This window comes from Scyliorhinus canicula, chromosome 13 (assembly GCF_902713615.1).
Source record: "Scyliorhinus canicula chromosome 13, sScyCan1.1, whole genome shotgun sequence".
Classification (NCBI taxonomy): domain Eukaryota; kingdom Metazoa; phylum Chordata; class Chondrichthyes; order Carcharhiniformes; family Scyliorhinidae; genus Scyliorhinus; species Scyliorhinus canicula.
The window spans coordinates 146,010,788-146,026,584 of NC_052158.1; the positions used below are offsets into that span (position 1 = coordinate 146,010,788).

Genomic DNA, 15,797 nt, shown 5'->3' on the forward strand with positions numbered 1-15,797 from the left:
CAGCGAGGGGGCGGGCCGCAGCGAGGGGGACGCGGCGGCTGGAGCGGCCGCGGGGCGGCAGTCGAGGGGGCGGGGCCGTAGCCAGGGGGCGGGGCGAAGGCTGGGCGCGTGGCGAAGGCTGGGCGCGTGGCAAGTCGGAGGGGAGGGCTCGAGCAGGCAAGGGAGGAAGCCGTGGAAAGAAGTTGTCTGAGAGGCGGAGCTGCGGGAAGGGGGCGGGGCTTCTGGCAGGTGTGGGGGTCGCGACCTCGGAATTTGGCCGGGGGAGGGTGGGGCGAGTGACGATATTTCCGGTCAAAGATGGCGCACTCCACGCCGTTGTTGGCAGGTTGGTCATTTGAGTCAGTGCGGGTTTATTCAGCGGAGCTGCCCGGCTCCAGTTTCCTGCAGTTATCTATATCCATGTACCGTTTGTACTTTGTGAATGTCGGAGAGGTTGGCGAAAATGAAATATGTGTTTTAATTGAATATTTCCACAGCGGTTCTTCACTGCAGTAGTGTGGTTGAGGTCGGGGAGGCTGCAGCCTTGCAGTGGGGTTGAATCTCGATTGGGAGGCCCAGGGACCGGCTCGTGATGTCTTCGTGATTACAGGCCGGTCACTCTGGGCAGGCGGAAGGGACATCGAGTGGCCATTGAAACGTATAACGTTCTTCCAGGAGTTTGAGAGGGTTGATGCTGGAGAGATGGTGTCCTCCTGGATGGAGGATCTGGACCAGGGGAACGCAGTCCCAGGCGAAGGGGCATTCTCTCCAGCGCTGAGATGAAGAGGAATCTCTTTCAGCCAGAGGAGCAGTGGATCTTTAGAATTCTCTATCCGAATAAGACTCAGGGAGGCTCTGGCATATTCAAGAGAGATAAAGCTGTCTAGATATTAGGGATGTCCAGACAGTGTGGGGAAATGGCATGGAGGTTGAAGATCAGCCAGAATCTTAGTTGAATAGTGGTGCAGGCTCGAGGGTTTGTATCTCCTGCTCCCTATGTTCCTATGATTAACCTGGGAGAGGGTGGGTGACATCCCATTTAGAGGCCGGAAGTCTGGGTGAAGATTTGCTTTATTTTAAGAGGCAGAGGTGAGAAATAAGATGCCTAATGTTTGCTGAGTTGAAAAGAAAGCAGGCAACTCGATGGTCTGTGAAATGAAAAAGGAAAAGAAATGCTGGAAATACGCAATAGGTCAGACAGCATCTGTAGAGGGAGGGAGATGAATAAAGTTTCAAGTTGCCAACCTTTAATCAGAAGGAGAATTTGTATCTTGGGTTCATTTTTTCCCTATTTGTTTTTGATGTGAGTGAATTGAAATATTTTAATTGTTTCAGATCACCTGACAGAATAGTAAAGGAGCTTAGCCAGGTTCTAGTTCTTTTTAAATAAAATAATAAAGACTTTGGCTTCATGTTTACAATACATTTCTGATCTGGTCAATCCTTTATTGAATAAAATGTAATTTGCAATTGATGGGTGAGTCCAGCAAAGGTGTTTGTTCAGAATACATTAAACTTTGAAACTAAATAAACTGTAGAGGGCGTACAGGGATGCAGCATAACCCAGAAATAAAATCAGTGTTACTGATCTATATTTAGCACACAAATGACAATGGCAGGTCTACACTGATTGTGATGAAAGGTTTTTGGGCCATCTCTGTCTGACACTGGAACTTTCCTCTTATCACCCTCTGTCCCACTATTTAATGCTGCTTAAAATCCATCTGTTTGCTTTGGATCATCTTTTGAAATTCCTCTAATACTTTTCTGCTCTTTCCTTGTGTGCTTCCTTGTGTTGTTTATGCTATATAAGTGTGAGTCATTACCTTTGTTCAAATGGGTTAGTGTGTCACAGTTCTGATATGTGAAAAAAAGCTTCCTGACTCCCAAATTGATAAATCACAATGTTTGTGATTTTTAAAAATCACCACATTTGGAGATTTCCCATAGTTCGCTGGTGGCCTGCCTTGATGAAGATCTGCAAAGGCTGAGCCTTTCCATCCACATGTTTGTGATCTTTTGTAGTCTGTAATAATAGCTGCTGTCCCACTGCCAGTAATGTCTACACTCCAGGGACACTGGGTGGGATCTCTTTAAGCAGCAGGGGACCAATTCACTGACAAATTGGCAGCAAGTGGTTTGAAGATTCATGTTTATAAGTTATAACCAGGCTCCCAAAGGTCCTTCGGATCTCCTTCTCTTCCCAGCCCAGATCCTTCAGGGTCAGCTGATAAACCACAATGTTATTTTTCAAGAATGGGTGTAAAATCAGAGGAACAGGTAGTATTGAGGAAGCAGGAGGGCTGCAGAAGGGCTTGGGCAGGCTAGGAGAGTGGGCAAAGAAGTGGCAGATGGAATAAATGTGGAAAAGTGTGAGGTTATGCACTTTGGAAGGAGAAATGGAGGCATAGACTATTTTCTAAATGGGGAAATGCTTAGGAAATCAGAAGCACAAAGGGACTTGGGAGTCCATGTACAAGATTCTCTTAAGGTTAACGTGCAGGTTCAGTCGGCAGTTAGGAAGACAAACGCAATGTTAGCATTCATGTCGAGAGGGCTAGAGTACAAGAGCAGGGATGTACTTCTGAGGCTGTATAAGGCTCTGGTCAGATCACATTTGGAGTATTGTGAGCAGTTTTGGGCCCCTTATTTAAGGGAAGATGTGCTGGCCTTGGAAAGGGTCCAGAGGAGGTTCACAAGAATGATCCCTGGAATTAAGAGCTTGTTGTATGAGGAACGGTTGAGGGCTCTGGGTCTGTACTCTGAGTTTAGAAGGATGAGGGGAGACATTGTTGAACTTACAGAATACTGCGAGGGACTAAGCTTTAAAACAGAAATGAGGAGGAATTTCGTCAGCCAGTGGGTGGTGAATCTGTGGAATGTTTTGCCGCAGCAGGCTGTGGAGGCCAAATCACTGAGTGTCTTTTACAAGAGATAGATAGGTTCTTGATTAATCAGGGGATCAGGGGATGTGGGGAGAAGGCAGGAGAATGGGGATGAGAAAAATATCAGCCATGATTGAATGGCGGAGCAGACTCGATGGGCCGAGTGGCCTAATTCTGCTTCTATGTCTTATGATCTTAAACATTGAGAGTGGTGTGATTTACCTCTGAAGTAGTTTGTATGTGACTGTTACAGATGTAGTAAAGAGGAAGTGGCAGTTGTATTGTTTTTGAGATAACATTTTGTACATTGCTTCCTTTAAAGAAAACAAAATTTGTAGAAGTGGTATTTGTCTCACACCGTAAGTTTCAAAACTTTTGCAGGCAGTGACTTATTTTCACAATCCAAATAAATAAATATTTTACGTAGACTGTTAAGGAGGCAAATTGTCTATAGATAGTTTGCAGTCATGTATTGTTCATTCTGGTGTAGGGGCTGCATAAACGTTAACTGCCTCTGTGGAGCACGTGAACCCACAGTTAAGCAGTAGCTGTGCTCAATGTGGGCAGATGTTTTAAACCATTTTTAAAAAAAAAAATTGTTTTTATTCAAAATGTTTCAATAATTTTTGCAAACCACAAATAAAACAACAAAAAGAAAACATAGCAATAAAACAGAAAACAACTTAACCCTTTAACAATTTAACACAATAAGGTGGGATATCTGCCCTTTACAAATGAAATAAATCCTCCGCCCAAGCCGCCCCCCCCCCCCCCCCCCCGCCCCCCCCCCCCCCCCCCCCCGCCCCCCGGTGAGAAAGTCAAGGAATGGTTGCCACCGCCTGGAGAACCCCTGCAAGGACCCACGCAAGGCAAACTTTACCCTCTCCAACCTGAGAAATCCTGCCATGTCACTGACCCAAGCCTCTATGCTTGGGGTTTTGCATCCCTCCACATTAACAAGAGCCTTCTCCAGGCTACTAAGGAGGCAAAGGCCAGAACTCCGGCCTCTTTTAACTCCTGCACTCCTGGATCGTCTGATACCCCAAATATCGCTATCGCCCAGCTTGGTTTTACCCAAGTGGCGTCAGCCCACAGCTCCTCACCCAGCTCCTCCTCCCACTTGCCCTTCGGCTCCTCCACCGAGGCCTCCTCCGCCTCCTGCAGCTCGTGATATATTTCCGATATCTTGCCATCCCCTACCCACACACCCGAGACCACCCTGTCCTGTATCCTCCGGGCAGGCAGCAGTGGGAATTCCCCCACCTGCATTTTCACGAACGCCCGAACCTGCATGTACCTAAAGGTGTTCCCCGGGGGTAACCCAAATTTGTCCTCCAGCGCCCCCAGACTAGCAAAAGTCCCATCGATGAACAAGTCCCCCAACCTTTTGATACCCACCCTGTGCCAACTTCGGAACCCCCCGTCTATTGTACCCGGAATAAACCTGTGAGTATTCCGTATCGGGGCCCAGACCCCTGCCTCCCCACTGTGCCGTCTCCACTGCCCCCAGATCCTCAATGTCGCCGCCACCACCGGGCTCGTGGTATACCGCGTCGGCGGAAGCGGCAACGGTGCCGTTATCAGTGCCCCCAAGCTAGTATCTTTACAAGATGCTGCTTCCAACCGTTTCCACAAGTTCGGCAGCGCCAATCCCCCCCCCCCCCCCCAACCGACCGCGCTCCAAGAACAGTCTCTTAACACGCGGGGTCTTGTTTGCCCACACAAATCCCGCAATAATCCTATTTACCCGCTTGAAAAAGGACTTGGGGATGAGAATGGGAAGGCACTGGAAGACGTACAAAAACCTGGGGAGGACCGTCATCTTTACGGACTGCACCCTGCCCGCCAGGGAAAGCGGCAGCATGTCCCACCTCTTAAAGTCCTCCTCCATCTGATCCACAAGCCACGCTAAATTGAGCTTGTGCAGGACACCCCAGCTCTTAGCCAATTGAATGCCCAAATAGCGAAAGCTCCTCTCCACCATCTTAAGCGGTAGCTCTCCCAGGCTCTTTTCCTGGCCCCTCGCATGTACCACAAAAAGCTCGCTCTTTCCAACATTCAGCTTATACCCCGAAAAGTCTCCAAAATCCCTAAGAATCTGCATGACCTCCCCCAACCCCACCACCGGATCCGCAATGTACAGGAGCAAGTCATCCACATACTGTGAAACACAATGCTCTCCCTCCCCCCCCCCCCCCCCCCCCCCCCCCCGGCCCCCGCCCCTCTAACCCCTTAACCAGTTCCTCCATCTCGATCGGGGCCCCCAATCCCTCTACTCGTCCCTCCTCCACCTGTGGAAACCTCAGCTGGTCCAGGAACTGCCCCCCCCCCCCCCCCCCCCCCCCCCCCCACTTCGCCGGCGGTTCTGACTCGTATAGTTTGCCATAAAAGTCCTTGAAGACCTCGTTAATCTTTGCCGAGCTCAGCACCGTGTTTACCCCCCCCCCCCCCCCCCCCATCTCTAATTCCCCCAATCTCTCTGGCCGCCTCTCTCTTCCACAGTTGATGCGCCAGCATCCTACTTACCTACTCCCCATACTCGTACACTGCTCCCTGTACCTTCCTCTGCCTGCAGGCTCCGGCGCTCCTTCAACAACCCCTCCTCGGGGGATTCCACATATCTCCTGTCCACCCTAAGTATCTCCCCCACAATCTCTCCCTCTCCATCCTCTCCCTCTTCTCTCTGTGGGCCCGGACCGAAATTAGCTCCCCTCTGACAACTGCCTTCAGCGCCTCCCAGACCACACTCACCGAAACCTCCCCATTGTCATTGCTCTCTACATAGCTTTGGATACACCTCCGAACCCGCCCACAAACCTCCTCGTCCGCTAGTAGTCCCACATCCATTCTCCACAGTTAATCATAGATATCATAGAATTGGCCTCTCTCCTCCCTCGGCCCCAACACCCATTGCGGGGCATGTTCCGAGATCACAATGGCCGAATACTCCACTCTCGGGATTAGCGCCCTACTTACCACGAAGAAATCAATCCACGAGTACGTTTTGTGCACATGGGAGAAGAAGAAAAACTCCTTCGCCCTTGGTCTGGCAAATCTCCACGGATCCACTCCCCCCATCTGGTCCATGAACCCCCTCAGGACCTTGGCCGCTGCCGGCCTCCTACCCGATCTCGACCTAGACTGATCCAGTGCTGGGTCCAGGACCGTGTTAAAGACCCCCCCCTTTACCAAACTACATGACTCCAGATCGGGAATCCTACTCAACATACGCTTCATGAACCCTGCATCGTCCCAGTTCGGAGCATACACATTCACTAGCACCACCCGGGCCCCCTGAAACCTGCCACTCACCATAACATATCAACCCCCTTTATCCGCCACTATACCCGCCGCCTCAAATGCCACCTGCTTGCTCACCAAAATTGCGACCCCCCCTGTTCTTCGCATCCAGCCCTGAGTGGAAAACCTGGCACACCCATCCTTTCCTCAGCCTAGCTTGGTTCGCGATCTCCAGGTGCATTTCTTGTAGCGTGGCTACGTCTGCCTTTAGCCCCTTTAAGTGCGAAAACACACGGGCCCTCTTGACCGGCCCATTCAGGCCTCTCACGTGCCACGTGATCAGCCTGGTCGGGGGGCTACCCCCCTGCCGACTAGCCATCTTTTTTAGACCGGCCACGTGCCCGCGTCTCCCACACCCTCCAGCCCCCAAGGCGGAGGCTCCCCGTCCCGACTCTCCTCTTTAAAATCGATTCCCCCCTCAGTCAGCACAGCAGCATCCTAGCCCCACCCCCCCTCACCCCAGGCAAGCATCTGCTTAATCCCCCTACCCCCCCATTGCACTCCCGTAAGTCAGCTGACTCATTCTGACCCCAGCCGCACCCGTCTCCACCTCCTATACCCCTGTGGATTCCCCTTACAAGTCTCCAACCCCTCCCCCCCCCCACCTAAGTGGGGTAGAGAGAGAGCCCCCCCCCCCCCACACCCCATGTGAACAGAGAGAAAGACAAAACAAAGTACCGTACACTCAAACCCCGAGCTTCAGGTGCCACCCCCACCATTTCACGGGTAAACCGCGCTCCCTATCTGGGCCGACCCCACCTCCTGTGACGCAGCTCTTCCCAACTGCGACCTCGCCCAAAGCCCGAGGGCCCAGGATAAAGGGGCCACAAAAACACAAGAAAACACAGGGTAAACCCCAAACTAACATTCCCCCCCCCCCCCCCCCCCCCCACCCCCTTCCCCCACACCAACAACATACTGCAGTCCATTAACTCGAGTCCAGCTTCTCATTCTTGATGAAAGTCCACGCCTCATCCGGCGTGTCAAAATTGTGGTGCTGGTCCTGATATGTAACCCACAGCCTCACTGGTTGTAACAGCCCGAACTGCACCCCCTTTCCGTGAAGGACCGCCTTGGCCCGGTTGAATCCCGCACGCTTCTTGGCCAGCTCTGCACTCCAGTCCTGATAAATACGGATCTCAGTGTTCTCCCACCTGCTGCTTCGCTCCTCCTTCGCCCATCGCAGGACACACTCCCTGTTGATGAAGCGGTGGAACCTTACCACCATAGTTCTCCGCGGCTCATTCGCCCTCGGCTTCCTTGCCAGGACTCTGTGCACCCCATCCAGCTCCAAGGGACGCGGGAAAGCATCGTGGTCACATAGGCCCCAGCATCCGACCCCTCCACACCTTCAGGGAGACCCAGAATCCGCAGGTTCTGCCTCCTTGACCTATTCTCCAGGTCCTCCAGCTTCTCCTGCCATTTTTTGTGCAGCGCCTCGTGCGCCTCCACTCTAACCGCCAGGCCTTGAATCTCGTCCTCGTTGTCAGAGGCCTTTTGCTGCACCTCCTTGATTGCCGTCCCTGCATCTTCTGGGTCTCCACCAACCTTTCAATCGACGCCTTCGTAGGGCCAGCATCTCCGCCTTTAAATCCGCAAAGCAGGTTCTTAAAAACTCTTGCTGCTCCCGTGACCACTGGGCCCACGCTGCCTGATCTCCTCCCGCCACCATCTTGCTTTTTTGCGCCCGTTCTCCTCTCTTCTCCAAAGCCGCTTTTTTGACCGCCCCACTCCTGGTCCACCCCATACAGCGCTGGGGAACCCTCACTGTTTCCTTCGCACACCGGGAATTGTCGCCAAAGTGCCGTTGGAGCTCCTTAAAAGGGCCCAAAAGTCCATTATCGGCGGGGAGCTGCCGACCGTGCGACGTACCGAGGCATAGCCCCAACCGGAAGTCAGTTTTAAACCATTTGACCACTCAAAGTTTGTTTGACCCACTATAATTCTTTTGTAGGAAAAAGCTGTATTTTGGGGAAAAAAGCACATGTCCCCTGGTGTGTAAGAGACAAAAATAGGTTTCTCTGCAAAGATTACCTGTCCTAGATGCAACATGATTGATATTGAGCAACTTTAGAGAGGTTTTTGTTTGTACTCTTGAGATAAGAGGCTCATAATATTGCTCCTTTAACATATAAAATTGAAACGTTTAATCTTTTTTTGAATGTTTCTGTTGACTTTTTTTATTCATTGGAAGTGTGTAGCTGACCTCATTGATAAACTGAGTGGTAGGAACTCTCACTTTTAGTTAAGTGACTCCCAGTGAATAACTTAATTTTTACTGAAACTAATCCAGGTTCTGTACACTATTGCACTTTGTGCCTTTAAAGATTACCTACAGTGCAGAAGGAGGCTATTCGGCCCATCAAGTCTGAACCAACCCTTTGAAAGGCCAATCCCCCACCCTATTCCTGCAACTCCACCTGAGGGGCAATTTAGCATGGCCAATTCACCTAACCTGCACTGTGGGAGGAAACCGGAGCACCCGGAGGAAACCCACGCAGACACAGGGAGATTGTGCAAACTCCACACAGTCACCCGAGGTTGGAATCAAAACCGACCCCATGCAATATGAGGCAGCAGTGCTAACCACTGTGGTACCGTGCCGCCCGCCTCTGAATTAGTTTTTCCAGTGATGTACTAAATTTGTCTTTAAATGAAACTGCAAAAATAGACTTGACTATTCCAAAGCTCACCTGGCCAACCTCACATTTGCCACCCTCTGTGAATTTGAGCTTTTCCAAAACTCTGCTGCCCACACCCTAACTCGCACAAACACGCTCACCTCTATTAGCTTCCTTTTACTCAACACCTCAATTTTACAATTCTCATACTTGTTTTTGAATCCCTCCATGGTCTTGCCTCTCAAGACACGCCATCAAACCTACTTGTTTGAACAAGCATTTAGTCACTTACCCTGTTATCTCCTAATGCAACTTGGTGTCAATATTTTGTTCAGCAATCATTTCCACAAAGCACTTTGGGATATTCTACTACATTATGGGGTTCTATATAAATACGAGTTGTTATTGGAAAGTTGCTCAGGTTTCACCACTATTCTTTGTGACTTTAGTTTAACCAACAAAGCTGTTGTTTAAAACAATATCGTGGATGGTGGAAATGCAGTGGATATAATGTACGTCGAGTTTCAGAATGCCTTTGAGAGGTTGCCACACAGAGGACTTGTGGAGAGGATTAGGAGTAGAGTAGCAAAGTGGATTAAAAACTGTTTTGAAGGGAAGAAATGGGTTGGAGTGATGGTCAGTTTCTGAGAGTACGTGGAAATGAGTAACTGTGTTGTTTAAGATTGCACCATGTGAATTTAGAAGGATGAGGGGGGGGGGATCTTATAGAAACGTAGAAAATTATGACGGGAATAGATAGGAGAGATGCCGGCAGGTTGTTTCCACTGGCAGGTGAAAGCAGAACTAGGGGGCATAGCCTCAAAATAAGGGGAAGTAGATTTAGGACTGAGTTTAGGAGGAACTTCTTCACCCAAAGGGTTGTGAAACTATGGAATTCCTTGCCCAGTGAAGCAGGTGAGGCTCCTTCATTAAATATTTTCAAGATAAAGATAGATAGTTTTTGAAGAATAAAGAGATTATATGGTGTTCGGGCCGGAAAGTGGAGCTGAGTCCACAAAAGATCAGCCATGATCTCATTGAATGGCGGAGCAGGCTCGAGGGGCCAGATGGCCTACTCCTGCTCCTAGTCCTTATGTAGTGTGTTACCAGCCAGCTGGTTTAGCTCAGTGGGCTAGATGGCTGATTTGTAATGCAGAACAAGGCCAGCAGCGCGGGTTCAATTCCCGTACCAGCTTACCCAAACAGGCGTCGGAATGTGGCGACTCTGGGCTTTTCACAGTAACTTCATACTTGTGACAATAAAAGTTTATTATTATTATGTTATCACAAACTGTATTCCTATAGCGTGAAAGGCTTACCCTACATTCATCTCGCACTATCTTTTTCCCCAAATCTGTACGTTTTCCGTTTCCAATTTCCTTCCCTTTTCTCCATTCCACAATGCACTAACCCATTATGAGGTAACTTTCCATGGGGAAATGAGTGGCCCTCCAATAGTTATGCACTAGACCTTTGGGGGCATTATAAGTCTTTCTTTAGATTGATTTCTGGAAGGAGAGGATAATCCTATGGGGAGAGTGGGTAATATGCTGCAGACTTTACAAGAGTGAGAGGTGATCTCATTGAAATGAATGGCATTCTTAGACGGCTGCTTTCCCTGACTAGAGCATCTGGAAGTACAGGCTAGAGTCACAGGATATATTTAGGATTGAGGTAAGGAGAAAATTCTTCATTCACAGGGTTGTGAATCTTTAGAATTCACGATCCCAGTCGGCTTTGGATGTTCAGTTGGTGAGTATGTCAAGATTGATAGATCCTTGAACATGAAGGGAATCTAGACATAGTGAGTGGCACAGTGGTTAGCACTGCTGGCTTACAGCGCTAGGCACCTGGGTTAAATTCCGGCCTTGGGTGACTGCCTGTGTGGAGTTTGCATGTTCTTCCTATTTCTCTGTGGGTTTCCTCCCACAGTCAAAGATGTGCAGGTTAGGTGGATTGGCCATGTTTAAAAAAGCTGGAAGCCGGAGAAAATCTACGCCGACACGTGGAGGACATGCAAACGCAACACAAACAATCGCCTAAGGCCGGAATCGAACTGATGTCCCCGGTGCTAACCACTGTGCCGGCGTGCCACCCAGAATTTACAGTGCAGAAGGAGGTCATTCGGTCCATCGAGTCTGCACTGGCTCTTTGAAAGAGCACCCGACCCAAGCCCACACCTCCACCCTATCCCCATAACCCAGTAACCCTACCCAACACTAAGGGCAATTTTGGACACTAAGGGCAATTTATCATGGCCAATCCACCTAACCTGCGCATCTTTGGACTGTGGGAGGAAACCGGAGCACCCGGAGGAAACCCACGCAGACACAGGGAGAACGTGCAGACTCCGCACAGACTGACTCAAGCCGGGAATCGAACCTGGGACCCTGGAGCTGTGAAGCAATTGTGCTAACCACAATGCTACCGTGCTGCTTTGTCACTGGAAACCATCAATGAGTTCTCCATAACTGATGAGCTGAACGTCTATACTGCTGGTTTACTCTGAAATGTTGTATTAGGCCAGGAGGAATCATGGAGGTGAGGCAAATGTTCAACTGCAGTCGAACACTGCAGCAACAACACTTTTAATAATATGATAGTCACTGCAGCCCAGAAGGTATGAGGTGGTTTGAGATGCTACAAGAAAAAATATATTTTTATTTTCTATTTCCTCTTTACAATAATATTCCTAAAAGCAGAATAATACAATTTGCAAATGCTTTTTTGTTTTTAACCATATTTCCATCAGGATTTTGAGAACGTTAATTAGATTACATAGAACATACAGTGCAGAAGGAGGCCATTCGGCCCATCGAGTCTGCACCGACTCACTAAAGCCCTCATTTCCACCCTATCCCCGTAACCCAATAACCCCTCCTGGCCTTTTTGGACACCAAGGGCAATTTAGCATGGCCAATCCACCTAACCTGCACGTCCATGGACTGTGGGAGGAAACCGGAGCACCCGGAGGAAACCCACGCAGACACTGGGAGAACGTGCAGACTCCGCTCAGACAGTGATCCGGCGGGGGATGGAACTGGGATCCTGGCACTGTGAAGCCACAGTGCTGACCACTTGTGCTACGTGCAGATTCTAGTGAATGTTATTGGTTTGCTATTTTTTCACGCCTGGCTGATTTCCAGGTTATTGGATTGTACACATGCCTCTGAACAAATGGTTCTCAGAATTCACTAAGTAAAGCACAAGTGGTGAAAAGTAGAAATTGCCGGGAGGAGGAAGGGAGTTGTTGACGAGGGTTGCTTAACAGCGTCAAATATTATGCTGTTTAGTTTTTGGTAGAGTACCAACTTTCAAAGACACAAATCCACATTTTCTTTTGAAACCACTGGATAAAGTGTCAGACGTTGTTTTAAAAACAAAACGATGAGCAGTGTTCTGAAGAGAAAAAGTTTGAAATGAATATGTTTCAGAGCTGGAATGACTTGGTGCTGCCCTGAATCTCCCAATCAGCGAACCTCATATTGATAAATTACACGATCCTTGGCCTGTTAATGATCTTCTGACCAAACATATGTTATCGCTTGACTTGCGGCCATATTGATTGCCAGTTTTCACCCTTTGCAATAGTTAAGCCATCATTTTACGAATGGAGTGTGAAATATTTTTACAGTGGATCTTTCTGATTTTGTATTACAGTTCGAGGCTCTGAAGGAATATATATGCTCAATGGCCCTCCAGAGTACACAGAAAATACCTCTTTCACAAGGTATTTTGGATAGCTTTCTCATTACACTGGTGAATCGCTCATGAATTGTGGCACAACATCTCGATGAAAATGGCTTCAGTGTCAGCTGTGGGGCAGCACCCTGAGTCAGATGATTGTGGGTTGGAATCCGCACTCCCAAGGGCTTGAGCACAAAAATCTAAGCTGAGGGAGGACTGCACCGTCAGCCGTCCCATCTTTAAACGAGGCCTCATCTGCCCTCGTAGGTCCTTTGGCACCGTTTTGGAGAAAAGTAGGGGAGTTCTTCCCAGTGTCCTGGCCAATATTTATCCCCACTTAAACATCACGAAAACGGATCATCAGATGGGGATGATCACATTGCTGTTTTGTGGGAGCTTGCTGCCCGCAGATTGACTGCCCCATTTCCTACATTACAGTAGATAGAACAGTGATAACAGTAAGAAGTCTTACAACATCAGGTTAAAGTCCAAAAGGTTTATTTGAAATCACTAGCTTTCGGAGCGCAGCTCCTTCATCAGGTGAAGCTCCTGATGAAGAAGCTACTCCTCTGAAAGCTAGTGATTCCAAATAAACCTTTTGGACTTTAACCTGGTGTTGTAAAACTTCTTACTGTGCTCACCCCAGTCCAACACCGGCATCTCCACATCAGTGATAACAGAGACAACACTTCAAAAGTACTTCACTGTCTGTAAAACAGTTTTGAGAAAATTTTATATACCTTTCATATGGGCATAATAAGTAGCTAAAATTACAAGTCTCCCTGTCTATTTTTTTGAAGTTAAAACTTTGCCCAGTGGTACAGACCATTTGAGTGCTTTAGTATCAAATAACGGTAGAGGTAATTATTATTTTTTTCCAATTAAGGGGCAATTTCACATTGCCAATCCACCTACCCTGCACATCTTTGGGTTGTGGGAGTGAGACCCACGCAAACACGGGGAGAATGTGCAAACTCCACACGGTCAGTGATCCAGGGCTGGGATCGAACCCAGGTCCTCAGCACTATGAGAAAGCAGTGCTAATCACTGCATCACCATGCTGCCCCAATATGGGGAATTGTAACCGTGGTCCCAAGCCATAAATTCCTCATAATGATGGGGAAAGGGATCACGCGGAAGAATCAGCGGGTGGTTTGCTCTACATCTCTCTGATCTAGTCACAGTCAGATAAATGACAAAAGTTCACTGGTAGAAAGTTAAATTGGCAAGGCACTTAAATGCAGCCGGATTCGAAGAGGAATGGGTGACCGACAGGAGGAGGTGCAGAAGGGTGATCAGCCAACATTGTGACGACGCAGAGTAAAATTGGCGAAACCAAAAGTATGAGAAGAACGACAGAGGTCCAGAAGTAGACCAAGTGTCTTTCTGCCCCTCGGGCTGAAAATCATGGATTCTGTGAAATGCCACCTTCCGCTTTTGATCACAAGAAAGCCAGAATTAAATTAAGTTCAAAGATGCAATTGTATTGATTAGAACATAGAACAGTACAGCACAGAACAGGCCCTTCGGCCCTCAATGTTGTGCCGAGCCATGATCACCCTACTCAAACCCACGTATCCACCCTATACCCGTAACCCAACAACCCCCCCCTTAACCTTACTTTAATTAGGACACTACGGGCAATTTAGCATGGCCAATCCACCTAACCCGCACATCTTTGGACTGTGGGAGGATACCGGAGCACCCGGAGGAAACCCACGCACACAGGGGGAGGATGTGCAGACTCCACACAGACAGTGACCCAGCTGGGAATCGAACCTGGGACCCTGGAGCTGTGAAGCATTTATGCTAACCACCATGCTACCCTGCTGCCCTTATCATTGCTTATCATTTTACTTACAACAAATCTGTGGAACTCTTTGCCGCAGAAGGCTGTGGCGGCGAAATCACTGTCTTTAAAACAGAGGTAGATAGGTTCTTGATTAATAAGAGGATCAGGGGTTATGGGGAGAAGGCAGGAGAATAGGGATAAGAAACACTTCAGCCATGATTGAATAGCGGAGCAGACGAGATTGGCTGAATATCCTAATTCTGCTCCTATGTTTTATGGTCTTGTGTTCAAAATCATACATCGCCTTCCAGATGCTACTTCAATTGATTTCCTATTTTTTCAAATATATTGACATTTTAATGAATTTACTTGGGAAAAATTGTTTCTTAGAGGAGGAGCTTGGAAGAATATTTTCAGTGCATCCCATTTTGAATTCTCCCGGTAATTATGTTTCTTTTGTATTTTGCAGAGATGACAGGAGGAATTGCAAAGCCTTCACTTTCAGCAAAGATGGTTCTTTGTTTGCTTGGTGCAATGGGGAAACGTTAGTAGCGACCTTCAATTTCTAGTCACAAAGCCTTCTGTCTGTAAAATAAGTCACATACTTTAACTGTCCTTTCTTTAACCATGTTCCAGTCGCACCAAAATAAGTACGAAAATTGTTGAGCCTTAAGCTGATTAAAAGTCTCAATTTTTGGGGTGAGCGCAGCTTGATCGTGCCGCTAGGTTTTAAGGTGCTGTGTTGACGTCTGAATGAGGAGAAGAAAATGAGACGTTGGCAAACTGACAGACAAGATAACATTAGATGGACAAGGAAACCATTCTGCATGCATGTAACACTATTGCATTTATATATTTCAACATGTTGTAAGCATCTCCCAAACCAATTAGCCAAGTCCTTTCCTTTTTCAGTACCGTGTTATATTGATCACGCTGCAACCAATTCTGATAATCTTCCTTTGACAAATTTCTCCTCTTTTTTTTCCAGTGTCAATATCGTGGGTACCCTAGACGGTCAGTTGTTGCACTCTCTTGACCTACCTCGAGTAGCTTTGCTGGCATTCTCTCCTCAGAGCCACGTCTTGGTGACATGGCAACCTTATATTAGTGAGTAATTCAGTCTACCAGTAAGCCTGTGTTTGGCACTTTGTTGTGCCAACTAGATATTTGACATGATTGCTTGAAGGCAGGTGGGGTGGGTTACCGCTTGCTCAGTAATTTTTCTTTTGGTTTCGGGAAGTGTCAAAGCAGCAGTTTTTACTTTATTTCAATGCTGTCATGCTCCAATAGAATGGTAGAGTGTGACTGCCCCGTAAGGTGAATGCCTGACCTGTTGGGGGGAAAGTAATAAGCCAAGTGCTTCCACCAAGTGAGAGTGGGCAGCCAGAGAGCAAACGCCTTAGCCACGGCTGTCCAGATATTTTGTTTCCAACGACCACGTAAGTGGCTTGGGAGGGATAGATAAAGTTTAAACCCATGTTCTCGTTAACTTGTACATGTCTCGGGGAGGCACGGTAGTGCAGTGGTTAGCTC

General features: G+C 48.2%; 1 protein-coding gene across 1 annotated transcript in view; it reads left to right on the top strand.

The window, feature by feature from the left end:
• Window positions 1-262: 262 nt before the first annotated feature.
• eif2a (eukaryotic translation initiation factor 2A) overlaps window positions 263-15,797 on the top strand; it is a 55,169-nt gene continuing 39,634 nt past the window's right edge. Inside the window, exons 1-4 of the mRNA XM_038816066.1 lie at window positions 263-325; window positions 12,446-12,515; window positions 14,734-14,808; window positions 15,253-15,371. Of these exons, the coding sequence (XP_038671994.1) occupies window positions 298-325; window positions 12,446-12,515; window positions 14,734-14,808; window positions 15,253-15,371 (292 nt within the window). The 5' untranslated portion in view covers window positions 263-297. The remainder of the gene's footprint in view (window positions 326-12,445; window positions 12,516-14,733; window positions 14,809-15,252; window positions 15,372-15,797) is intronic.